Below are 25,377 nucleotides of genomic sequence, written 5' to 3' on the forward strand. Positions count from 1 at the left end.
ATCGTCATTGTTCTTAAAGTAGGGAATAGGATGAGAAAAGCGCAGTTATAAACGTAACGCATTAAAACATCGATATTAATCCTATCATCCTGATATGTTTCCGACTAGTAGTATTTTATACGAGTAGTATGTACGATTTTGTAATGAATGCTAATAAACTCTTTTAGTTATTTATATATTTACTTACATAACTTGTTTAATCTACAGTAGCGAAGGAAAACATTTAATTATACTATCAAAAATAGCCTTCATGAGAGAAAAAGAGCACGTTGTTATAGCGCAACTGATTAAATTCTTAATAAATTTTATGTAACATATTATCAAAAGAATCAGTTTAAAGTTCATCACCCTGGCATAATTCCAACTAGTAGTATTTTTCATGATCAGTTTATATGATTTTGCAATAGATGTTAAGAGATAGTATGAATACTAAAAACTTATCTAAAATCGATACTCCATGAAGCTACAATTCATCTTTCATCTTAATTATACTATGTTAGCGTGATTACGGGTAAAATCCGATTTATGTAAAGCCATGTACAGTATATTGGTGTTTAAATTTGGTTTTCATAAATATTATCACACGTACTACGAGTAAGAATACTATATATACTACATAGTGTATAGTATATTCGAATCATATGTTGTAGACTTATAGTTATTCTTTTATTCATTCCATAGACAGTAGTAACGAAATTATGCATTAAAAAGCTTCCATGATAGAATGGAGTTAATATAAATCTGAACTGGTCGCTACAAACTCGTTATACTGTAAAAGGATACGTGATGAATTACCCGGCATATTATTTAGCGTCAATTGAGTATTGTATACTGTATAGATGTGAGGGAGTGCAGACTCCGTGAGTTAGTCGTAGCTTTAGTGTGATTAATTAATTAAGATTTTTATTTGTTGTTGATAATCTTTATTAATTGATATAGACGGTCGGCTATACAAATCTATATATTTTTTAGGACTATTTATCTAAGTTGTCACCGGGTACGGCCGAGCCAGGGTATATAAAGCCCGGTGTTGTCGTTAGTTAGTTCAGTCGATGCTTGGTGGTGTAGTTGGAGTAGTCTTGGATGACAAGACTACTTTCGCCGAATAAACGATTTTAAAAAGAGACTTCAAGTCTAGTCTACGTGTAACCCGTTTAGGGTCACATTTGGCTGTTTGTAGCCTTAGTACTGACGCTCATTTTTTAGAGACCCAGGTTTGCTTGTCGTGAGTTGAAGGCGACAATATATCAGTTGAAGTTAATTTCGCTTAGAACGTAGCTGACAGATGTCAAAGAATTAGTATCTAATTACTAGATTAATGAATTGTATAATTATCAGCGATAATGAAGCTTGATTACAGCTAGTCATTGAATAGAATAATAGTCGTCAATTTGAGCGAAAATCGGAATATTTTTTTGAATTACAAAGGAACAATTCTTGATAGGAATACTATGCGTTATAAGGTGTAGCGCAATCGTAGTACAGTGCATTGATTTTCATGTCCATGGCCAATTTGAGTGACAAGTATTGTTGGAAGTACCACCATTTTTCAGTATAGGAGTGATTCATGAATTTGATTCATTTCGTTATGACTAAAGTATCGATTTTAATAACTATAGCGCAGGCCTAAAGATGGCAATCTTTGCATTTGAAGCAATATTTTTCACTACATAATAAACGCTGTCTTAATCGACCGAAACTTTGCTACATAAGTTGAATCGTTTCAGTCAAGAATTTAAGGGAGCAAATATGTTCTTGACGGGGGGGGGGGGGCCCAGTGGTGTTAAGCCAGCGTAGTCATGGTCTATTCCATAGGCTATCTGATATGGATTGTATTACGAATTAATTATCAGATGTCGAGTATTTACTTCATCCAGTGGGTAAAAGATTCTTCTTCAACTGCATATTAAAGGCTTACCGTGGTCAGTACCATCACGGTGATAGAAGCAGTGCGTTAAAGTGCAATACTCTTACAACCGTTTTGAAAGCACCGTAAGCTAGTCATTAATGAATTCACTAATTACAGTAGATGGTATGATGAATTAATATAGCAGTAATCATCCAGTGGGTAAAAGATTCTTCTTCAACTGCATATTAAAGGTTTACCGTGGTCAGTACCATCACGGTGATAGAAGCAGTGCGTTAAAGTGCAATACTCTTACAACCGTTTTGAAAGCACCGTAAGCTAGTCATTAATGAATTCACTAATTACAGTAAATGGTATACTGAATTAATATAGCAGTAATGCTAGCCTCTTATTTGTTGACAGTCAACATGCGCTCACAGGTTAGTTCAGGATGGAGTGCAGCAGCCATCACGTCCAACAAATTATTCAGAATTGTGCAAGCGCATTGCATTGCACCCATTGGCGGTATGACCCCAGTACGGTACGTACTCGTAGCGCCTGACACCTTTGGTGTAACCCAGCTGCTCTTCTTGATGGTTATTGTGCAAACATCAAGCATTCCTGAGTTTCCATTGTTTCTGTACAGTGTACAGTGTACAGTACAGTGGACAGACTAGTGAGTCACGACTGCACGCACATTGACCTCAAGTCTTTTTTCTCCTACCCTTCGTACTTAACCAATGTACGACATTCTTTTCGGCCATCAATCTTATTGACGTAGGAATAAAATCGACTCTGTACGTGTGTATTGCAAAGTTGGCCATTGCTCTCCTTCTTCGACTAAAACATCAAGTTCATTTCAAAAGTTTCTCTTTGGTAGTTATGTCATCTTTAACCAGAAGATTATCCGAAAGCCTGGGTATTGGCTACGATAGTGCTGAAAGATTCGACCGTGAACATGTAAATACGCGTAGCACTAGTGTACTTTAATTCCACTAGCATTGAATGCAAAAAACTCTCTCTCTACCTTCTTGCCATTGCTACTATAGTACACCTAATGCAACAAAAGTAGAATATTGCCTGTTAGTGATCGCTTGGCAAAATAAAAATACAACTATTTTATTTTGTTATTGTACTGCAATGAAATCCAACTGATTCCTTAATCCATAATTAACATTCACCTACTATTATTTAAGTGCTACTGTCGTAATTAAGTCGAAAAATTCATTCTGTACTTGACATTGCATCTTTCGTCTTCAACAAGGTTAACGCATGCTGTACGTACTGTAACAACATTAAGCCACGAGCTAGGTTCTAACTTTTCAATAAACCATGAAAGTTGAAATGGAAGTTAGACAGATACAGCATTCAACATGATTTCTTTTATAGATTGACTGCAGAGATAGACTGACACAATTGTAGAAATTATGTAAAGCAATTCTCCGTATACGTATCATAACCTTGATGGAAAGAAAAAAATAAACAGGGACATGAATATCTTACATAGACACTGCTAGCGATAGTCGTACGTACTCGTATAGTGCAGATTTAAGAAAAATAATGATACTAATTTATAAGAATTACACTGGAGACATTTTATTGCGATATTCATGACGGTGAAGTCTAACCTAGTAACAAATGACAATTTCTTTATGGTATGGTCTTGATATTTTGCAACAAACACATTCTGCTTTCACTGTAAAATCTCGTTTACTCAAGACACAAGGATGATTTATCGTAAAACGTAAAAGGGATACTGCCTTTCATTGCTACCGTAGGCTAGCAGTTCATTATACGCGTATGCGGTGCTGTACGATATACATGAGTGTACAACTACAAATACATCTTGCATAATATTCTTTTCCTTTCCTATTTTCCCTGTGATCCTACATTGACGTAGAAGCCGCCTTCTGTACATGATTAAATTTGACTTCGAATTAAATTGAAATCAAATACGAAAATCGGATGAATTGTAATACGATAGTATCGGGCCGAGTCTTCAGGAATCGAGAGGAAAAATTAAACTCGCTTGCCTTACTAAAAAATTTATCTCCCACAGTATTTCCAATACTTGACCATATTGCCCGGTGGCAATGCACAGTAGTTTCGTTATACGCCTTTTAGACGTTAGCTTGTTTTTGATTGATTGCCAATACTTTATGAATGCAGTTAACTTTATCATTTTGCATCAATAAAAATCGATGTTATTTGTCAATTCTATCGAAACAGTTTTAAAAATTATTTGAGTAAATATTGAATGCACTTATAAAAATAGATTCTCTTGATTGGTATCGATTGTATCATACATAGCATGATATAGATGCAAGAAAGTTTTATTCTTATCCTAAAATGTTGTAGTGATCGTTTTAATCTACTCTAATGTAACCTTTGTAGGGCAAAGATATACGAATGATTAGACTATTTGTTATTTATTATTATTACATGTTACTGAGAGCATTCACGTATCATGATAACTACTATTTGAATATTTTCTTAATTAGTAAGATACTTTTCTATAAATTGTTCTCGTGTGACTACTGTTCATTTTGGATGGAATCAATCAAAGAAAATATGTGGTTACCGACGAAAATCGCCTTATATTGACAGATCCGAATCAAATATTCACTTTACTCATACATTAAGGACGAGAATTCAAAGTGGGGGTGGATTTGCATTATTGTTCTGAACAGGTCTTATAAATGGAATCTTTTATTCTTTTTGAGCCCCATCCTGCGATTTTATATTTTACTTGAATTTAATGATATGCATCATCACTTTTTAATGATGATATACAGTAGTAATTTCTCCAGTATATTTAATCATCACTAGTAAATCTCTAAAGCACTCCCATGAGGATTAATTCTATACGTTGATTAGAAGGCCAGATTGGTTAATTATAATTATCAATATTTGAAGTTTTATATGTAATGTACTACTTCTAATAGTATTGATAATTAGAATTGATTCTACTAGAGCTATTTTGCATTTCATGTATTTAAAGGTGATTGGTAAATAGGCGTTAAATAGTAGCCTAAGCAAGATTAGTTCTATTTCTATATTATTCATAAAACATCTTGATTAATTATCACTGCTAAGGTGGATAGGTATGAAATGATATCGATCATCATCCCTTCATAATATAATTAATTAAGCAGTTTTGCAATCTGGTGATTACGCGTATATTATCCGTTGTAAATCTACAAAAATATATTATCGTACTAAGGATAAGATCTTTCTGAATTGTCCCTAAGCCATCCTAATTGTCATTAGAAGTTTTGGATGCATGAAAACAGTGATAATGGCTAGGATAGCTTGCACCAGCATGCCTCATTGATTATCGTTTAAACAGTTTCTTAATCTTATTTAATAGCAAATGACGCTGACCTTTACATTTTTTAATGCGACATCCTCTATAATGGATTAAATTATCAGATAACATGTAAAGTTTAAATGATTGGCTATGTGGTATTAATGTGACAAGGGTTATAACTTGAATTATGTCGACGTATTATGGCTCTAATATCAAATCATGCATATTTTTATTGACATGAACTTGCAAACCCACATAAATTTTAACTAATGGTAACTACAGTGTATAATTCAACAATAGAATCATATACGATGTGCATAATTACATACTATGTCTTGCTATTAAAAATTCCAATGGTGGATAGCAATTATAGGAACATACCGTTAAAACAAACTTCGAAAAGGTTCAGCTAAAACGGATATAATTACGTATCAATTACGTTGTGTATATGCGATCTTCACTAACGGTCTCTACAACATCACTCCTTTCAATTTTTATAGCGGTAATAAATTCCAACATCTTAATTTCTAAGTAATCATATTATGTTCGTGTATAATACACACGTATACATCAAAAAAATTTTAATAGCTAATCAACAATATTTAGCCATGACTAAATCATTGTTAAGAGTAAAGCTAGGGTGAAAGACAGAGTTTCAATATTGATGTAATCTGGCGATAAATTAAATTTGCAGTATTAAACTAATAAAATGGTTATTTCATCGTGATAGTACTGTAGTTATAGGTGTAGAAATACATGACACACAATTCACTAAATTAAAATTTACCTCCGAACTAATAATAATCGGTGTTTTTAGCTTTTACTTTTTGCATTTATCTAATTGCAGTTATATTTCTCTAAGGTTATGTCACTGTATTACCTTCATTTTAGTATTAAATAAATATAAAATTTTCCATTGGTTTTATCTAACTTTTAGGCGGAACATCTCGCGAAGGCTATCAGCCCGATCGATGGACCTATCAAGATTAAACATGTTCGATATATCCTCTTCAATTCTCCAAAAAATGAGTACAGTTCAGTACTTGACTTCTAAAATGAGTAAATATATCATAGACGTGCGTACCATGTGATGCTCATTTATGTAGATCTATTAATTGCATGATTGAATAAGTACCCAGATATTAGGCTAAATTGTAGTTTATTTGTTATACTAATTATTAGTGGTAGTAAATTGCCTCCATCTTTCAGAGCTCATTACGACATAAGTCTTAGCTACCTTAACTTATCGTAATTACCATCATTGGAACGTGGAAAAAGAAGGGATCTGTGAGTTTTTGGAATTCCTTAAATAAATTGCCTTTACATTCTCAAGAAATAATTTGTTGGAAGGGGTTGTGTATCATCCATAAAATATTTATTGAAGGCCATCCAAATGTAAGCATTTCGTAATTACTTTCTTTTCTATAACTTGACTATCATATAGCGTGGAATGTTTGAATGTATCCGTTTTAAAGCATAATAAAAGCCATTTCATATCACATAAATAGGTTATAATCGAATCTTATAACTATAAGAATCTTTTAAGTAGTCTTCTCTCTACGTGGGTAAGAAAATGAATATGTTTTCGCTAGCTAAAGATCGATTGTTATTTATTTGCAAGAAATCACCCTTGTGTCTTATATTTCAGACTGCTAGATCTGAATCTTATCCGAAACTGATTATCTTGTACTTGAAATACTTGGATGAAAAGTTGGAATTTCACAAAAAGGTCCAATATCTTGTATACTACACTGTAAAGAACTTTACGATATTTATTTTCATACTGTTGATATTGCCAACCTCACTCCCAATAGTATCAAGCTATTCCATCAAATTTTACCAGCCAATCTAGTGGATCTATTATAGACTTACCGACAAAGGATATGAACGATACGTAAGTTCTCAATTTCCTCTCCTGTACGGTATTGATATCGTATTTAGTTCACATATAATTTTTGCATCGGCGCTAGAAAATCGATGGTTGACAGTGATATATTCATGTTGTGTGAATGTACACTTTATCTTGTTTAATAGTTATTTTGCTATTTAATCGCTTGTGTATGTAACCCGTAATCTTTCATTTCATTACTTAGCTACCAATTGGTAGTAGACTTACTCGATTTGCAGGATCAGCTATTACGTCTTCAATATTATGGTATTTGATAAAGTAAAATTAATGGTTATCATTTCAATTATTATTCGTAAATACCGGTGTATCATCCATGTATCCCTACGTTTCCATAGTATATATCTTAGCAACTTTTCGAATTTTTGTACAGTTTACGAAGCTGTTGGACTAAGTGGTTCTATGAATCCATCTGGACAATGTAAAGTTTTTTGTTTTATTACCATCATCCACGTAAGGAATAGATTGGACTAGATAAATTTGTTTCTTAAACGTAATTTTGTATTATATCAAGTTCACTAGTTACACAATGCTCATCTAGCTGTGAGCTATTCTGGACGTTCTTTTGACCTATATTTTAATTCTAGGAATCATACAACATTTATGGACTCATAGTAAAAGCAATGTTTGAATTGCATAAATGTAAGTTTTGCTTTATATTCCATAACGTATAGCGTATATGTTGTATATAATTAATGGCCTACGACTATCGTAATTACTAGATATTTTATTTTATAAGTTTATACAAAATAAGATAGTAACCATTCCTTTCATAATTTTTGTTAGATCTTGACCCTGAATTCCTAGCAGGCCATAGAACAAGATTTTCGAAGCAATTGGCAGTGTAAGGAAATTTTATATTATCGTTAACTATATATATGAATAAAGCCACGGAAGCATTTCATAATAATACTTATTCTGAATAGATTACGGACTTTTTACAACAACGCCCATACTTTGACATACCTAAGGACTTTAACACCAATTCCTACTCTGCCTGAGGTTTTTATTACATAATTTTGACTGATTATTTTAAATCTTACTTTGTGATAATTCTTTACAATGGCCTAATTTTTACCGTTAATCATAGAATGAAATAGAATTTGTTCAAGGGGATGTTTCTAACGTTGTAATCACGTCTTATCGTGAAAGTCGAACAGATTTTTCGCATGATTCGCTACCTTCACCAGATGCTAGCCCTTCTCCAGATCTCATCAGCGATCTTGATGCTACTGATAGATCCAGTGCCTCGCTTTCATCACCAATCAGTCCAGCTGTAAATTATTTCGTCTCTTTGAGTTATGCAACTATACACTTTAGCGATCTCTAATTGGGTTTAAAAAACTTGTATAGGCGACTATTGAGCATTCTTTTGCTGATATCCCTGAAACTGTTGACATGCAAAATGTGTCTTCACCAAGAGTCGACGACAGGTTAGATCATCTCAACGATCTTCGCTAACGTGACAAATAATAACTTTCTCTTTTTATCAATTACTGATAGTAAGGATGAATTGATTAATCATTTACGCCAACGAATTGAAGAGCTACAAATTGAATTAGTAAAATGCAAGTCTGAGGTATTTCTTTTATATTAATGGATTAATAAACATAGTTTTGGTTTACATACAGTTGTCTATTGTAGAGAAGTTACTAATTTTTGTATTCAAATCTTTCAAGTTCGAATCCGAGAAGAGCCGAATGCATGAGCAAATCCTTGAGGTAACATGGCAGAAATAATATGAATACTTTGCAGATTTAAATATGATTACTAAATTTAGAAATATATTTATGTAGTACGAAGAAGAAATTCAGCAATTGAAGACAACTATCAAAGCGGTAAATTTTCCTTATATGACCGTTGATGATCACAATTAATTACAAAAAATCACCAGACATACTTATCTAAGTTAATGCTAGATCATTGAAACTGCTATTTTGTTACACTCGCATGTTCATGAATTTAGATCCAACAAGAATTGGCGGAATATCGAGCAATTGCAGAAGAGTCATGTCAAGTAAGGCATTGTACTTGGAAAGGAACGTACTCCAGATTTATTCATACTTCATTGCATTATTTACCTGTTAGGAAAATGTACAACTAAAGGCACATCTTGATACCTTAGCTATAGCTTCACCTCAAGTAGCAGGAGGGGAATGGGAAGGTTAAATCGTTTATAAGTTACTTAACATGCTTTTATCATAATATTTTACGATAGCGTGTCTATTTTAATTATTTCTTAAATAATAGCTAAATTCAATAAAATGAAGCAAATGTATCTTAAAGTCAGAGACGATCATGTTAATCTTCTTAGAAAGGTAATTCGTTTAGTTGATTTATTGGTCACTTTGATAACTTGCAAAATATATCAATTTTGGTCACTTAGTGGCAATAATATTTCTATGTGTACCTATTACCTACACTGTTTTGATGTCATCTTAAATTGTTGATTACCGCAGCACGGCAACATAGAAAGTCAGCTAAAGGCCGCACTATTGGAAAATGGGGATATATTAGTGGAATTGGAATCGAAGACTGCTGACAATGACAACCTATCACAAGAACTTAGTGCGCTAGTGGTCAAGTTAGATTTGCTTAATAAGCAACATGAACAGGAACTACGACAAAAAAATAATAAGCTGCAAGATCAAACAAAACAATTAGAAAGCGTTCATGCGGAAATGGAGGCTCTTAAAGCTAGTACAGAAACAATTACAGTTAAAGCATCGGTGAATAAGTCCTTACATGTATTAACTAAATCAGTCTGTAAACTAGTTTTAAAATAATACATGGCATCATTTTTGACAGGCTCTGACTGACGCTGTCGATGAAAGATTATTACAAAGTAGCAATGAAGAGAACGTACCAACAAGTGATTCGGACAAAAATGAATTTCAATTTTCGATGATAGGTAGTATTTCCGACGCTAGCGATTTTGCTCTTAATAGTATTTTTTGACAAAAACTAATATTCTTCCGATAATTGATAGATTGGTCACTGCAACAAGCAATTGCAATGATTTCATTATCATTAGATGGAAAAAATCCCTCAGCACTTCCTGTTGATGAATCTCTAGGTAATTATCATAAAATTTAACCTTGTGAACTTTCCGCAACAATTGGTAAGATCAGCAAATTCTTACCTACTTTTGTTATTGTATACTATTTCAATCGGTCAGATTCCATGCTGTTTCTAGCGGAAAATTCTTCACAGAGAGCAACTATGCTTACTGTTGACTTGCGTGAATATTTTAAAAATAACTCTGGTAAGGATTATTAGGCTTTCTTTATTATGGGAGTTGTTTGCATACCTAAAGTAATTGATGTTAGGATTTTAGTTTGTTTATTATCTATTAAATTTGCCCACTATTCAAATCATAAAATCAAATAGATATTGAATCGATAGATACCTCTTTGCGCCACTTTACTTCTGTATTCGCCTTGATGATTTATACAAGTAAAATATCCTTCCATGGGGACGAAAATCAAAAAACTAATGGTAATATTCACAGATAAAATCTTTGTTAAGTTTGGTACAAAACGTGAATAAATTTGCTTTCGTTAGTCTTTTCAGAAATCATTGAAAAGTGCGAGAATGCTGGATACAGTGTTCGAAAGTTTTTAGAAGACCTAAGAAGTACAATCAAAGATGGTAATACGTTATAAAATCTTTAAAAAAATAGATAAATTTTTTATCTTATATCGAGTTACTTCGAGACCATAACAGTAATCGTAACATTATTTCTCTCTAGATCCATCCATGCTAGAAGCGGTATCTGAAGATATAAAACATACCCTAGACGCCATAATAGATTTAGTAAAGGTGACAAAGCTTTTAAGAATATTTTCTCCTAATTTTTAGATACGTAATTTTAAGTTATTTAATTTAGAAACAATGCGAATCTGCGAACGCCGTTGAAAAAGGTGATATTGTTGGAGAAGAAATGGCGTATACAACGGAGGTAAAAATTTTAGCTACAGCCTTTGGTATGTATTGCTGCGAAAATCAAATAACCGAATATAGTTGTAGGATTACATGCTTTATCTCATACTTATCCTTTTCCTATAAGGCAATTGATGTTGCAACGGCCAAAATTGAGGCTTTACTAAGACGCGCACGTGAGAATGAAACTGGGACTAAACTAGAAGTGAATGAGAGGTAATGCTGTGCTTTGTAATAAATCTTGATTAAATTAATGAAATATGTTTTTATGTAAAACGTTTCGTGTCATTATTTGTTTCATAAACAGGATTTTAGATTCCTCAACGAAACTAATGAATGTAATCTTTAAAAAATTTCTTTAAATTTTCTTATTGCAGTTTACTAAATCCTATATAACGCATATGATACGATTTTAATAAAATTGTTACAGGCGATAAGATTACTTATTATTCGGGCTTCTATTCTGCAAAAAGAAATAGTAAGGATAAAGAAGGTAATGCCAACTTTTAGTTGTACTGGAATTTCGGGATCTTAACAAACGAATACTATTTTTACTTGTAGGGAATCAGCAGTGGTAAAAAAGATTTTTATAAGCGTAATAATCGGTGGACTGAAGGACTATTATCAGCGGCAAAGGCTGTTGGAGCAAGTGCTTCAAATTTTGTGTATGTCTTTGGATAATTCTATAGTTTAAAGATAGGAAATTGCTCAATCTGTTAACTTCGTTTATTACACATATCCCATACATTACGGTTGTGCATGCCATTTTAGAGAGGTAGCCAATGAAATGATGGAAGGTACTTGTGGATTAGAGGAACTTGTTGTAGCTTCGCGTGAAATAAGCAGCAGTACTGTGCAGCTGGTAAGTAAAATAGTTAATAGTGGAAAACGTACAGTATTGTGAAAGTAGACATTGCTAGCTACTAACTTTCGTATTATATAGGTTACGGCTTCCAGAGTTAAATCGAATCCTAGAAGTGAGAATTTGCTGCAATTAGAAAGTGCATCTAAACTAGGTTATATTAATTTGCTACTTTTACCAAATAATAGAACATGTGATACTATATCATGCCTTTAAAATTTCACAATATAGTCACTGCGTCAACTACCGAGGTTATAGCAGCAGCCAATGCTGGAAGAAAAGTTTTAGCTGAAGGTATATCTCCTTTTGTTATTAATTTGTAATTCGGAAGCTATCTATTCTATACTAAATCATGCTTGATCTGTATTTAAATGCAGACGATCAAAACTATGATTTTTCGAAGATATCATTAACCCAAGCCAAACGATTGGAGATGGAATCACAGGTATTAGCGCCTGAAAACATTTCAGGAGTGAATCTAAGTAGCGAGTCTTTTGGTAACAATAATTTATGTAAGAAAAACAACTTAAAAGTAATAATGTGAATGTAGGTGCGTTTACTTCGTTTGGAATCTAATGTAACCAAAGAAAGAGGTTATCTAGGAAGAATCAGAAAGCATCATTACCATTTGGCCGGTGCGAGCGAAGGCTGGGAAGTAGTAAGTCTAAGCTGGTTATATACGTTCAAGCTGAATACATTTGCATCTGCTGTGCTATTTAGCTAACATGGTATTCATATTGGGAATTAGGATGAAGCGGAGGAAGCTAACGAAGCTTCAGAGAACCCAGACGAAGGAGACAAAGAGATAATTAATAAAGAAACGGATAATCCTGAATGAATACTGCGCGAAAATGTTGCATAGTTAATTAGTCTATTTGTAACGAACGTGTGTATCTGTTCTCCTGGAGTCGAATGTTGAGCAAGTAACGAGCAAATAAACTTAGGAAGTGACCAAACTGTTTCTCCGCTAGCGTTTCACTATAAAAGTTTTGCACCCTCATTATTGCGTTTTTGACCGCACCTCGGCCATCTCTACCTATATTTTCGATAGTAATATTGCAGATAATAACTATATAGAGCCATTTATCTTACCTACAATATCTATTAAAATTTATGTGTGGTAATATACCTTCGATACTTTATCGAAACAAATTTTCAGAAGTTTGTTAATTAAAGACTGCAATTTGTAGCGTACTAAATATACGTTTAGCACGACCGCTGAATGTTGCATTTATATTATATCATTAACTTCATTGCACATTTGCTATATCTGTCGCATTACAGTGCAATATTTGAATGTGATATCGGTGATCAAAGAAATATTATAATTACGATATAGCAATCCGAGAGGAAATAATTTCAAATTATATGGTCTTGGTAATTATTTTTTTTATTTCTGTATATGGTATTATATAAAATTTCAATCGTACTAAAAGTAATTATCTATCGAATAATCAACGAAATCTTTCTATCAAATAATTGGTTTAATTCGTTCATTGATTCTTATTTTAGTTATACGTTACCATGATTATTTACGAATCAAAGTATAAAGATTTAAATTTAAACTTTTACGAAAATTATTCAATTAAATCACTTTTATTCTTTAGTTATAGTCAGTGTGTTAAATTGATAGCGCCACTTATGATTGATGAACTACCTATTGATTTTATTTTAAGGTAACAATGTCTATGAGTTATGATTTTGTAACTCTTATGAAATAAAATTAGGGATTTTATTCGTGTTAAAAATATACAGAATAAGTAATGTTTCTTATAGAAAAATTGTTGCTTGTGGCTAAATTATAAATCTTCTAGGCGCCTTGTACGCATGCATATCGAGTTTATGGTAATTCATATTGAGCAGTAACAAGACTGTCTCGAATTCAGCGAGAAAAATACTGGTACTGTTAACATACTCAAAATTTTTACGAATAAATTACCAACAATTCCGACATTTCAATATCATCCGATATTTTTGCTGATAGTCATATTCACACCAGTTTTGACAGTGCAATAATTCAGATTGCAACAAATGATGAGCCGGACGATGTCGTGTGGCCAAGAACTATTGCTCGGCCTGCTAGGTAAAGTACATCCATTATACTCTTACTGTAATACCTTCGGCTTACCATCAAACTTGCTATAAGATATTGCAATATTTTCGGTATGTTTACGTGCTTAATCACACTAATTTTTTTATTAGCTCGGTCTTTGCAATAGAAAAGAAAGTGCAAACTCGAGACTTGTCATATACACATAAGTATTTCGATTTTAATTAATTTTTCCCTAACAAAGTGCTTGTATGATTATAGCTGTTAATCTTTTTAAGGACAAAATCATTCTTAGGAATGGGCGTAACACATACACTGTGCCGACTTGTACCGACAGTACCGCATTCTACGAGTACTGTACAGTATGTCGCGAACATACCGTACATTGGTTATACAGTAGATCGATTTCTGAGGGCCAGTATACTGTCCTGTACGTGTGCTGTACGTTAATAAAACAGTTTAGTTGTTCGTGATGTATCGAAATAGAATAGCTAAAATACCTGTACAGAAAACCTGCATTAGAAGGGTAATTACTATTAATATTGAACTAAGAAGTAAAGAGATTTGCTAAGTTGACGAGGTAAAAGCAGAGATACTTTGCGTTATCTTTCGTCATGTGACAGTGAATCGTGGGCGTACAGTACAGTACAGTATTATCGCGACTAGTTCAGCGCTCGCGGCAGTTTATATACATTTTATATGTACAGTACTCGTATAACATGAACTACTGCAAGATAATCTTGCACTCCTTCAGGCTCCAACAGTTGTACAGTACTGTAGCTGCACTACTGTAATTTACTTTTCGCGTACACATACTGTACATACAGTATACTGTGCAGCAGTTTGCCTTACTTGCTCCACACAACCATGTAAAAATTGAACGTATCTGCGCATACTGTATGTTTCTGCACGAAGCGCAAAGCTCTTGAAATGTCTTTGTGAATGCTCGTATTTGGAGAGAAGAATGGAAGGCGAGCTACGGCATACTACGGTACATTGTACTGTAGCGTGCATACAGTACAGTACAGTACAGTACGGTACTGTACAGTACAGTACTGTAGAATCGGAGTACAGTGTATTGTACTGTACTGTATTGTGGCAAGTGCCTACAGTACAGTACAGTACAGTACGGTACAGTACAGTGTGTACTGTACTGTGCAACTCAAATGTCTCCACTGTAACGTGTAAGCCGGAGTCGCAGTATTACCATGGGCTACGAAATGTACTGTACTGTATACAGTGTCCAGCATAGTCCATGTTGCACCATCTTCTAAAATTTACACTAGGCGCAGCATGGACTAGAACGCATGCATGAGCCCCACAGTATCCTTAAAGGTACGTTCACAGAGACTAGTTGGAACCTTACTATATTTTATTTTCCACTTGATCTGATCTTACTTAATTTTGATGTTCATAATTATAAGTGAACAACAACTGGATCGCTGGCCATGTAATCCTTAATCTTGGATAGTAATAGCTAGTTGATGACAAGCAATAATTAATGAATAAAAAGCACTAAGTAAACGTAGCTATTCAAAGATTCCTCCTAACACCATCTCAATCGTGACTGACCCATTCCATTCCTACGCTGTCGCAGTTTTCCCAAGGCATTATTAAATTTCCTTTATTTCGTTTCTAGCTGCTATCTCCAAAAGTTAGCGTATAGAGTTGCCGATTATTGATTTCGCCAATCTCATACCTAGCAGCCATTTTACCTTGATAAGCTTATCTGTATCAATTGGCGATCGGTGAGTGATGAATAAAGTAGGAGCAAAAGTAACAGGAATACAATTGCTAACGGATTGATGGTTATAATTAATTAATATTAATGATACTTGTACGCGTATTACCAATGAAAGAAATTATTTCTAATGTTGAACAGATAGTACTAAGAGCTATTTCAAACAGTATCCACTGAATAATTAATAGTCTTTTACACTATATAATCCATCAATATTACCGAACCGATTAGTCAAACAAATATAATTTTTGTTAAATACAGTACATTAACATTGATAATTATAATTGATTAGCTCGAGAAGTATCATCATAACAGCAATAATAATAACAATTTCAAAACTGTGCATCCGTTTGAAATGGAATTTTTGCTGAATACGATTCATTGATTTGCTCAAGAAGTATCTATCATGACAACAATAACAACAACCACATCAAAACTGTTTTATCCATCAAGGTTTTTGCTTTTCTACTTGCTAGTTGTTGTAATGGTAGATCAAGAATTGGTCAATAATTAGAATTAATTAATTGATGCTACTACTGACGATGGATGTTTATCGCTGTGTAATGGAAACATTCACTCTAGTTATCTATTCATATACCAAGTAATTAAATATTCAATGTTGCCATTGAAACAGACATGATTGCAGATCTCCTTTGAGTATCACACACGCAGATCAAGGTATAATCCAGCCATTAAATGCAATTTACTGTACTCAAAGTTGCCATTGAACGCGCCCGGCCATTAGAAATATTTTACAACAGTTACTGTCGTTGGAGTGTCATCAAAAACATACTACAGTCCATCTTCTTTAAATCAGTATTATACTGATAGACTTTACGATTTAAACTGGCTATTAGAATACTATAGAACTTTTAATTACAATACTTCGCCGTGGTTGTCGAAACAGATATTGTTGAAGTTTTAGAGATATCAACTGATTAATTCATTATGTTATTGATACAGATTCTATAAAATATTATAATACGCGTATATTCACTCTTGTCAATGAAGCAGGCATGACAGTGGAATATCTTTCAAATCAATCTTCATACACGTATCGAACATTTTATAGATGTAAACTGCTACTACAACACATTTTAGAATGATCACTGTTATCATTAATACTGGTACTACAGCAGATCTTTATTGACATGACCATCATATATGGGTTAGAGATTCAAACTTCCTGGTGACTACTAGAACATAATTTACATTATTCACTGTTTTCATGAAACGAGCGTGACAGCAGAGAGTGAATTTTTTATAATATGAGTAACAATTGTATCATGCTCATAGTAACAGATATGCACTAGCTATTAAAAATTTATCTTTACAGTGATTCATATCTTCTATGGCCCACGTATTAATATGGCATCCACAATTAGAGATAGCTATGAGTTCAGTATGGAACATGTAGCCAATTCTAATGAGTGCAAATGCTAAATGAGATATTTTCTACGATGTTTTAAGTGTGTACAACATACAAAAATAAGATGATGTAAAACAGTCTGTAAATAATTCGCTGTTATTTAGGGATTTCGAATATTCTGCAATTCATGATAGTAACGCATGTAATTATATTTTTTCGGACAGTAGAGTAATAAATTAAGCAGCAATACTGTTCGTAATTGTATATAACCATACATATTCTCCTATTGAAAACAACACCTATGCATAGGTTTTAGAATCCTCTATGCTTTTCTCTTTTAATCTGCATCACTACTGTGTTATACACATTTAAATAGAAATCGCTTACTTGAAATTATTCAAAAAATACTCACGGATGAAAGTCGCAGTTATGCTATTTTAATACAGCACCGACACGCTATAGAAGCTGTCGATACCGTCATTACTGCTATATCTACTCTCTACTTGTCTTACAGTCAATATTGAAATATTTACCTATCGATCAATTCATCATATTAATGATGGACACCCAAGGTTGTGTACGTATACTCTTTCATTGTATACTGTACATATAACTTTACTAGTAATAATAATTAATTAGTACAATCGATACTGATTAGACCCTAGGGTCTCTAACTATAATTTTTGCGATTTATGGTTTCATAGAATAGGCGTGAATATAAACTCTAAAGTAGGAATTATTAGTTTTCATACATTATCTTCTGTTGTTCCTTTTATCTACCTTGATCCCGGGTTAACCATTAATACTGTACTGTACTTGTTTGTATAACTGTTTTAGATTTGGTACAGATCACAAATTCGTACGATTTCGTTGCTATTAGTATTTTTATTTGCTATCTTTTCACAAAATCAATTCGTAGCTGCAATAATGGAAATTACCAAAAGATCATCTTGTCACTCTTAAATATTTAGTAAAATTATTTTTACATCCTGAAAAAAACATGCCGTAAGAACATGTATCAGTAAAAATCTTGGTTCAATCATAGTATCATACCCTTGTTATTTTGTACTAGTCAAAATAAAATTACATTCCCGTAGTTGAAAATAATTTCAAGGGGATAAGAACTTGAACCAATGTCAAAGTTGACTTGGCAACTTTTAACAATAACCCTGTTGTTTTTGTTGACATTCAACAGCCCATCAACATTTCTTGTCGCCTGCGATTGATATCCTTGTTACCATCCAATTGATTCTACTACTCTACAGTATGTATCAACATATTAAAGTAACCATGACAATTGTCTCCAATCGATATGTTATTGGTACTAACACAGTCTTTATTTTTTACAACGCCACTTGCCAAATCACTATTTAATTATGATGTTAGGAGTTTCCATTCGAAATTTCAGTTAATTTCCATTAATTCTTTTCACATCTGTCGAGTTAACTTTTTACTAGTTTCAGTGTGCTTGCTTACTAATAAATCATGATAGAAGTGATGACAATATGTTTTCCTCCTACTCCAGTATACTGTTAACTTTTGACTAGTGTGATTACTGATTAATCATGAAAGAAAATGTCTATGCGGTCCACATACTCTATAATACTGTCGATGATTCGATGATCTTATCATGGATACTATCCATCATACACAGTTAAAAGGCCTCATGCGGCTATACACGCACTGTATTGTTTCTAGCCATTATTCCATTACGGTAACAACTTGATTGTATTAATTCGGCTTTCATCGGAAAGTAACCTAAGGCGAATACAGACATTCACGTTGTATTCATTGCGCCCTCATGAGGTACTTAGCATTACTCAATAACTATTCCACGTGTACTCCTTTATTAGCGGTTCATCCTCAAGGGATTACTTCACATTCTATACGACGAACGCAGTCATACTGAATGTACAGTACATTGAATATTGAAAATTGTGCATGATAAATTTCACGTAATCTTGATTATACTGTATAATTATGATAATGTCGAAGGGAGTAACCTAATCTATTTAATAAAGGCTGATTGACGGTTCTAATCAGCGTACTCAAAGTGTTGTAATAATAAGTATATCTATAATCCTATGCTATTTGGTAATAAAATCACCAAGGAGAAAAATTTCATTATAGCTCTGACAAAAGTCTTGTTTCTTGCAAGATATACGAGTAAATCTAAACTATGCTAGGCATAGTTATACTGCATCAGTATTTCTCTGTAGACATATTTCTATTTTTTCTATATGCTTACCTTTAAATGATAAGAAAATGTCCAAATCTATTTTTAAGATGAAAGATAACTCTCCTGGATACCTCTTTAAATATTAATGTTGGTATTTCGAACTACTTCTAAGAATCTTAATGGGTGTATTCATTTTTGTCACAAACAGCGCTAATAATACCGAGTTGTTGTAATGCACGTTCAAATTATGTATATGTATTATTTCAAAATAAATACAGAAAGTATCTGGTTTCGTTCACACGAATATCCTAATCATGTAAACTGATAGGTGCAATGTGAAATACAAAATTTATGATAATAAAATAATATATGCGTGCATGTAGATAGTTAGTTGTTTGCTACTTTTGCCATTACCATTTTAGGAATTAATGGTCATATCCATAACTATGTATATTGTATCATCGCAGATATTCTTTCCCATTTATATAACGTTATTGGTCTATTCTATTGTGTATTGTTTACCATCCAGCACAGTAGTACTGTACGTATTACGGGCCGTAATTAAGTATGTCTTTTCCAAAGAAGCTTGACACAGAATTATAGTCATACATTTCTACATGAATAGTAATGATAAGATTACTAAATGAAGTTAATAACAACACTTAATGTTAAATTCCTACACCTTTCGCTACTGCTTCATCATAGATTTTAAATTTACAGAAGATACATCATACATACGAGAATAACAAACGAAATGATCAAGGCAAAAAATTGGCAACGTGGTGATACACGAAAGCATCAAGCGGAAGAGAAAAGTAAAGAAAAAAAATCATCCACAGAGAAAGGTAAATCAATATTCTCTCGTAACAAGCAGACAAACAATAGCGATGAAAAAAGAAAAGCGACTCCCAGTAGACCGGTAACATCACACCCGATCACGAAAGGCAATGATAAACGTAAGTTACTTGATTTATGTACGTGTATATCGATTCAACAGAAAACTAATAAGATATTGAAGATTGTATCGTTTCATCTAACTTGATTAACTCGTACTGCATAATAAAATCCAATCTGGTTATGTTCTGGACCAGTAACAACTGCCAATAGTACGTAATGCAGTAGATCCTATTCACTTTGTAATCAATATGTAATATAAATAAAAATTAATATCATTGTACTGTCTGCTATTTTATTACTATCAAAATTAATACGCGTTAAGTTCTTGCAATAATATAAATAGCTTACGGTATATATACGAAAATCATCGAAGGACAATCAATCATAATATGTTATCACTCATAGGGCTTGTAACTTATTAAAAGTACAGAATATTCAATTTAGAACTTGATTTTATCTTTAAGACCGAGTAAATAAAATAAACAAGAGTGAGATACCATTAGCTTTTTTCCCTTTATTTATTTGATGATTAAATTCATTAATAACTAAGTAGCAGCTGGAGTTATGTGTTTTATAATTATTTTGACAATTTCTCTATTGTTTACTACAGCCTTTACAATACTGATATAATTGATTTGCTAATTTTATTGTAAAGTAGTTATCATGCCATACTTCTTCAATCTGATCTATCCCAGTTTATTACCCATTAATTATTATAATGCTACTGTTTCAGATAACACTAAGCATCAACCGCAAGTAAAATATTCTAGCAGTTCCAGAAAGTAAGTTGGTTCTTAACTTAGTTTTGACTTGACTTTGTACTGCAGTATAAACACTATAATCCTTTTAGAATTTATAAGAATTTAGATATACTATTTTAGGAAGGATGTTATTACGTCTTTGTATAACAGAAAGACATTGTAACGACTTACAGATTTGCTCCATACGTCATTTTCACAAAAATACATTAGTGATATTAAAATACAGGTTGTACAGACATACACGAAAGCACACGATACTCTACTCAGTGAACAGTTTTAACATTGTAATGGTATTTTATATGCTGCAATCTCTTCTCCTGATTAACATAATTTTAGTGGTATATGTACTATTCACTTTTGATACAATTTCTGTTTATAAATTTGTTTAATTTTGGTTTCACTAAGAAACTGTAAATATAATTTTGCTTATTGCGTCAAATATCATCGATGTTATAGCACATTACTAGTAAAAACATTTTATCCTTTAAATGTTCTTTAATTTCCTTACAGACCAACTTTGCCTCCCCTTTATACGTTACATGACAGTAGATCCTCCGTTAGCGTTCCAAACGAAAAGGACGATATTGAATTCTCTACTACAGCTCGAAGACATTCGGAGGCTAGCAAAGAAGGTTAAAGAAAATGTTTAATTGCTAACTTCGTATCGCTTTGTTCCTATACACGGCAACTATATGCGTATGCATGATTTGAGGAGTTGATATAGCATTCATCTATACTTAGTGCTTACAATCTGATCATATCGCTTCTTAATTAGTAGAAAATTGAATACAACAGTCTACAGTAAAGATCCGCTCAGAATTCGTAAAGTTACTAATTGTAGATGACATATGAATTTTGCACTTTCCTTGACATCATACTGATTGCTTGTCTTCAATGAATTTATACTAAAGCAATTATTTGGCTCTTCTAATTGATCTTTTTGAGCCATTGCCATACGTCCTTCAAAACTTTTGACTGGTATTTGTTAATTGATTAATGTATAGTTCGAGACGCCTACCGAGAATTTAAGGCACCCGTAGGTGTACCACCTTGGAGGTAAACTTGATTTAAATAATAATAGTAATATAATCTTTGAAAGCAATACCGGAAGACAAAAGAGTCAATCTTACTTTAAATTTTAACCTACTGTATGTTTGCAACTGCAGAACTTCACAAAAGAAATTATTAGCACCAAGTAAATCGATAGAAGTGGATGGTATTCAATCAGATAGCAATGAATTCTACCAGGATTGTTATATTTCCGATGATGGAAGAAATAGAGGAATTCGCCATTCACCAATGCGAGTAAACCTTCGTAAAGATCAGCTTCTACCAAATGTTGCTATGCAATTGTCTCGATACCATAATATATCTCCTACTCCTCCTGCGTCACCTGGGCGAATACGTCGCAAACCTTTAGTTGAAACCGACACTGTTCATGTTGAAGAGCTACCTGTATGTATTGGCATTATAACTGATTCTACGCGACACTGTTGGAATTTGCATCTATATTTACCTACTACGTAATTCTAAGTAGTTGTAATTCTTACTATATGCTACTAGGATGGTACACAAATCAATCAATATAAAATTGGAGAAGAGCTTGGAAGGGTAAACGAAAGCGGTATATGCACAGTATAACGTTAGCGATCGTTATATTATAACTACTATTCATTTTTAATCACTCAGGGATCTTACGGATTAGTCAAAGTGGCAAGTAATGAGGATGATCATGTAGATTATGTTAGTATATTACACGCATTCTAAAAATATTAATAGACTAAGTATCTTGAGATCGTGAAATAAGTAAAAGAATCTTATAATTTCTTGATTTCCATTATAAAGGCTATCAAAATTATTTCCAAAGTGAAAATGAAAAAGAGAGCTGCACTAACCGGTATAAGAAATATCTATCACATTGTTTGTTTACACATATCTTGACGAAAAACTTCTTTGCAAATTTTAATTCTAAAACTAAATCCACTCCTTTAATAAATATAGGCCGACGAGTTGAAATGCGAAAACTTGGTAAGGTTGTAGACCCTTTCGAAAGCATATACCGCGAAATTGCAATTATGAAGAAACTTAATCATAAGAATATTGTACAACTTATTGAGGTACGACCTTAGAATTATCGTCTTAACTAGTAATAGCGATTTATCATGTCATAATCTCGTAGAAAATTTCTGAGCAATTAAATTCTTTCATCATAGGTTCTCAATGATACCAACAACGATTACTTTTATATGGGTAATTTTGTGTTTAAAATAATTCATAAACTTTCCTTTTTACTAATCCACTAATCCACTACATTCTGAGTAAACGGATATAACTGTACCAATAACTCTTTTTATGATTCAAATTTGCATTTATTCCGTGGCTTGTAGTTTATGAATTATTAAGCAAAGGGTAAGAAGTGATCGTATAACACAAAATGGAGAATATTTAATTAATTTGGTACGAGAAATCAATTGTTGGGCAGCTAAATTGTAATATTTTACTCAGAGCCGTGATGCCGGAAATTCCGACTGACAACACATTTTCTGAAGAACTTTCCAGACGATACTTCAGAGATATTGTACTAGGGATTGAATTTCGTAAGTTTAGATATAGAAGAAACACTTATATAATAGTACTGTACAACATCTTGTGAAATATAGTCTCTTTAGTTGATCGACATTTAAATGTCTTCTTAGTACTGTAATTAATGTTCAGTAAATGCAATACAACCGTGAATCATTAGCTTACGGAAAAAAGTATTCATTATTTTATTAAAGTTCACTTTCAAGGCGTTATTCACCGTGATATCAAACCTGCAAATTTACTACTGACGGAAGACAACGGAATCAAGGTTTTGCTACTACTTTCCGCACAATAATTATAACTTAATAGTTGAACATTAATTCTCTACCCATTACAATCTACTTATACCGTATCAAGCAGATTGCCGATTTTGGCGTTTCGGAACTATTTGAGGGTTCGGATGCTTTTGTTACTAAATCAGCTGGCACTCATTATTTTATGGCTCCTGAAGCTATTGCCCGTGAGTTGATGTATTGGAGGTTGTACACATTTATTGATCGATTTTCGCCAGAGTTGGTAAATCTAGCAATCTTGTTATTTATAGCCGAAAAAGCTAAGAGCCAACGTGGAAAGGCGCTTGATATTTGGGCAATGGGAATAACGTTATTTTGTTTTATTTATGGACGCGTAAGAATTCAATACTTTTACTCTGACTTAAGAACTTTATTATTTCAGATATCAATAAAAATAACCTAATTCTTGGTTCTATCTCTAGTGCCCTTTCCAGGATGTGCATATCATGCAGTTATTTAAGAAGATCAGCACTGAACCGTACGATTTTATTTTCGCTATCATCTATCGATTTTATAGAATAGTTTTCACTGCAAGTTATCTTAACTAAATTAGAATTAATGATGTCCCACCTGTATGGTAATTCTTTGCTTTTATATTTTTACTTGTTTCTATAATAGACTACGAATTCCAGATGAGTAAGTATAGAAAGTTTAGTTATCATAAATTAATGGAAATGTCATAATGTTGTAGCCTTCGTAAGTGTAGTACCTTAATTAATACAGTTTGCAATGCAATATAGTCCTTATATCGATCCACAATTGGAAGATTTATTATATCGATTACTGGTAAAAAATCCGAGTGAACGTATCACGATTTCTAAAATTAAGGTAAAATCACCATATTCCATCTATGACTTCGGAAAGTACTCGTGCTACGTATTCCAAAGCAAACAATGTTAATTGTTTGCTTTATTCTCTAGGAACATCCTTGGGTTACGTGTGGGAACACTGATCTAATGCCGACGACGGAAGATAATTGTACTAAGATTGTTGTTACCGATGAAGATATTACTCGTAGTGTTGGGACACTGCCGCATCTAAGCACTTTGGTACCTCTTTAATATATCTTTAATATTTAATAATTACGTATAACAGAGAAGATTGATCGCTTTATTTGCATTTGTAGTTTCATGCAAAGAAGATGCTGAGGGAAAAATCATTTCGAAATCCTTACCAAATAGGATCGCAAAGATAGTTATTAGAATTAAGTTCTATTTTTATAGAAATAGCTGAAGAAACGAAATCAATTTTTTTGCAATTTTTTGAAATATCTTACTTAGATGTTCTATACAATATGATTTATGAAGCAGACTGTATCACTTAAATGATATTTTAATGCTATAATTACTGGAACTCGGATAGATGTGCGTCCAGTGAAGCCATTCTATATTGTATTTTTATCAAAGCTATGCATATTCACCATAGGGCTACTAAAAATTACAATATTACGTTTTGGTTGACTTGAAGATGTTACCAATCTTATTTACTACGGTCCACTTTTGGTACTAATATATATTCAGGATGCTACATCAGATGCCCTCCTATTACAGTATAAGAAGACATTTATTATATTTGATTTATAAATTCATAGAAAGCTATTGATATATATTTCAAAGGACGAAAATATAGCAGGATATT

General features: G+C 32.8%; 2 protein-coding genes across 2 annotated transcripts; both read left to right on the forward strand.

Annotated features, from left to right (window-relative positions):
• Positions 1 to 6,729: 6,729 nt before the first annotated feature.
• TRIADDRAFT_59009 (uncharacterized protein) lies at positions 6,730 to 12,704 on the forward strand (the record flags this gene model as incomplete). The annotated part of the gene is made up of 32 exons (XM_002114930.1): positions 6,730 to 6,885; positions 6,971 to 7,050; positions 7,250 to 7,311; positions 7,436 to 7,515; positions 7,650 to 7,704; positions 7,849 to 7,906; positions 7,989 to 8,064; positions 8,153 to 8,338; positions 8,416 to 8,495; positions 8,566 to 8,641; positions 8,694 to 8,783; positions 8,859 to 8,900; positions 9,029 to 9,079; positions 9,151 to 9,226; positions 9,313 to 9,380; positions 9,522 to 9,809; positions 9,871 to 9,973; positions 10,052 to 10,138; positions 10,241 to 10,327; positions 10,627 to 10,713; positions 10,814 to 10,884; positions 10,952 to 11,023; positions 11,132 to 11,220; positions 11,312 to 11,342; positions 11,435 to 11,497; positions 11,566 to 11,669; positions 11,776 to 11,866; positions 11,948 to 12,020; positions 12,098 to 12,160; positions 12,244 to 12,311; positions 12,417 to 12,524; positions 12,615 to 12,704. 32 exons carry the CDS (start codon positions 6,730 to 6,732, stop codon positions 12,702 to 12,704), a joined length of 2,811 nt encoding a protein of 936 aa, XP_002114966.1.
• Positions 12,705 to 22,207: 9,503 nt separating this feature from the next.
• TRIADDRAFT_28940 (uncharacterized protein) lies at positions 22,208 to 24,934 on the forward strand (the record flags this gene model as incomplete). The annotated part of the gene is made up of 16 exons (XM_002114931.1): positions 22,208 to 22,318; positions 22,427 to 22,474; positions 22,553 to 22,606; positions 22,709 to 22,760; positions 22,865 to 22,980; positions 23,077 to 23,113; positions 23,251 to 23,272; positions 23,369 to 23,460; positions 23,641 to 23,714; positions 23,807 to 23,906; positions 23,991 to 24,073; positions 24,162 to 24,217; positions 24,358 to 24,375; positions 24,480 to 24,567; positions 24,660 to 24,788; positions 24,866 to 24,934. The coding sequence occupies 16 exons, from the start codon at positions 22,208 to 22,210 to the stop codon at positions 24,932 to 24,934; spliced, it is 1,149 nt and encodes a 382-aa protein (XP_002114967.1).
• Between the last annotated feature and the right edge of the window lie 443 nt (positions 24,935 to 25,377).

Source organism: Trichoplax adhaerens, genomic scaffold (genome assembly GCF_000150275.1).
Source record: "Trichoplax adhaerens TRIADscaffold_9 genomic scaffold, whole genome shotgun sequence".
Lineage (NCBI taxonomy): Eukaryota > Metazoa > Placozoa > Uniplacotomia > Trichoplacea > Trichoplacidae > Trichoplax > Trichoplax adhaerens.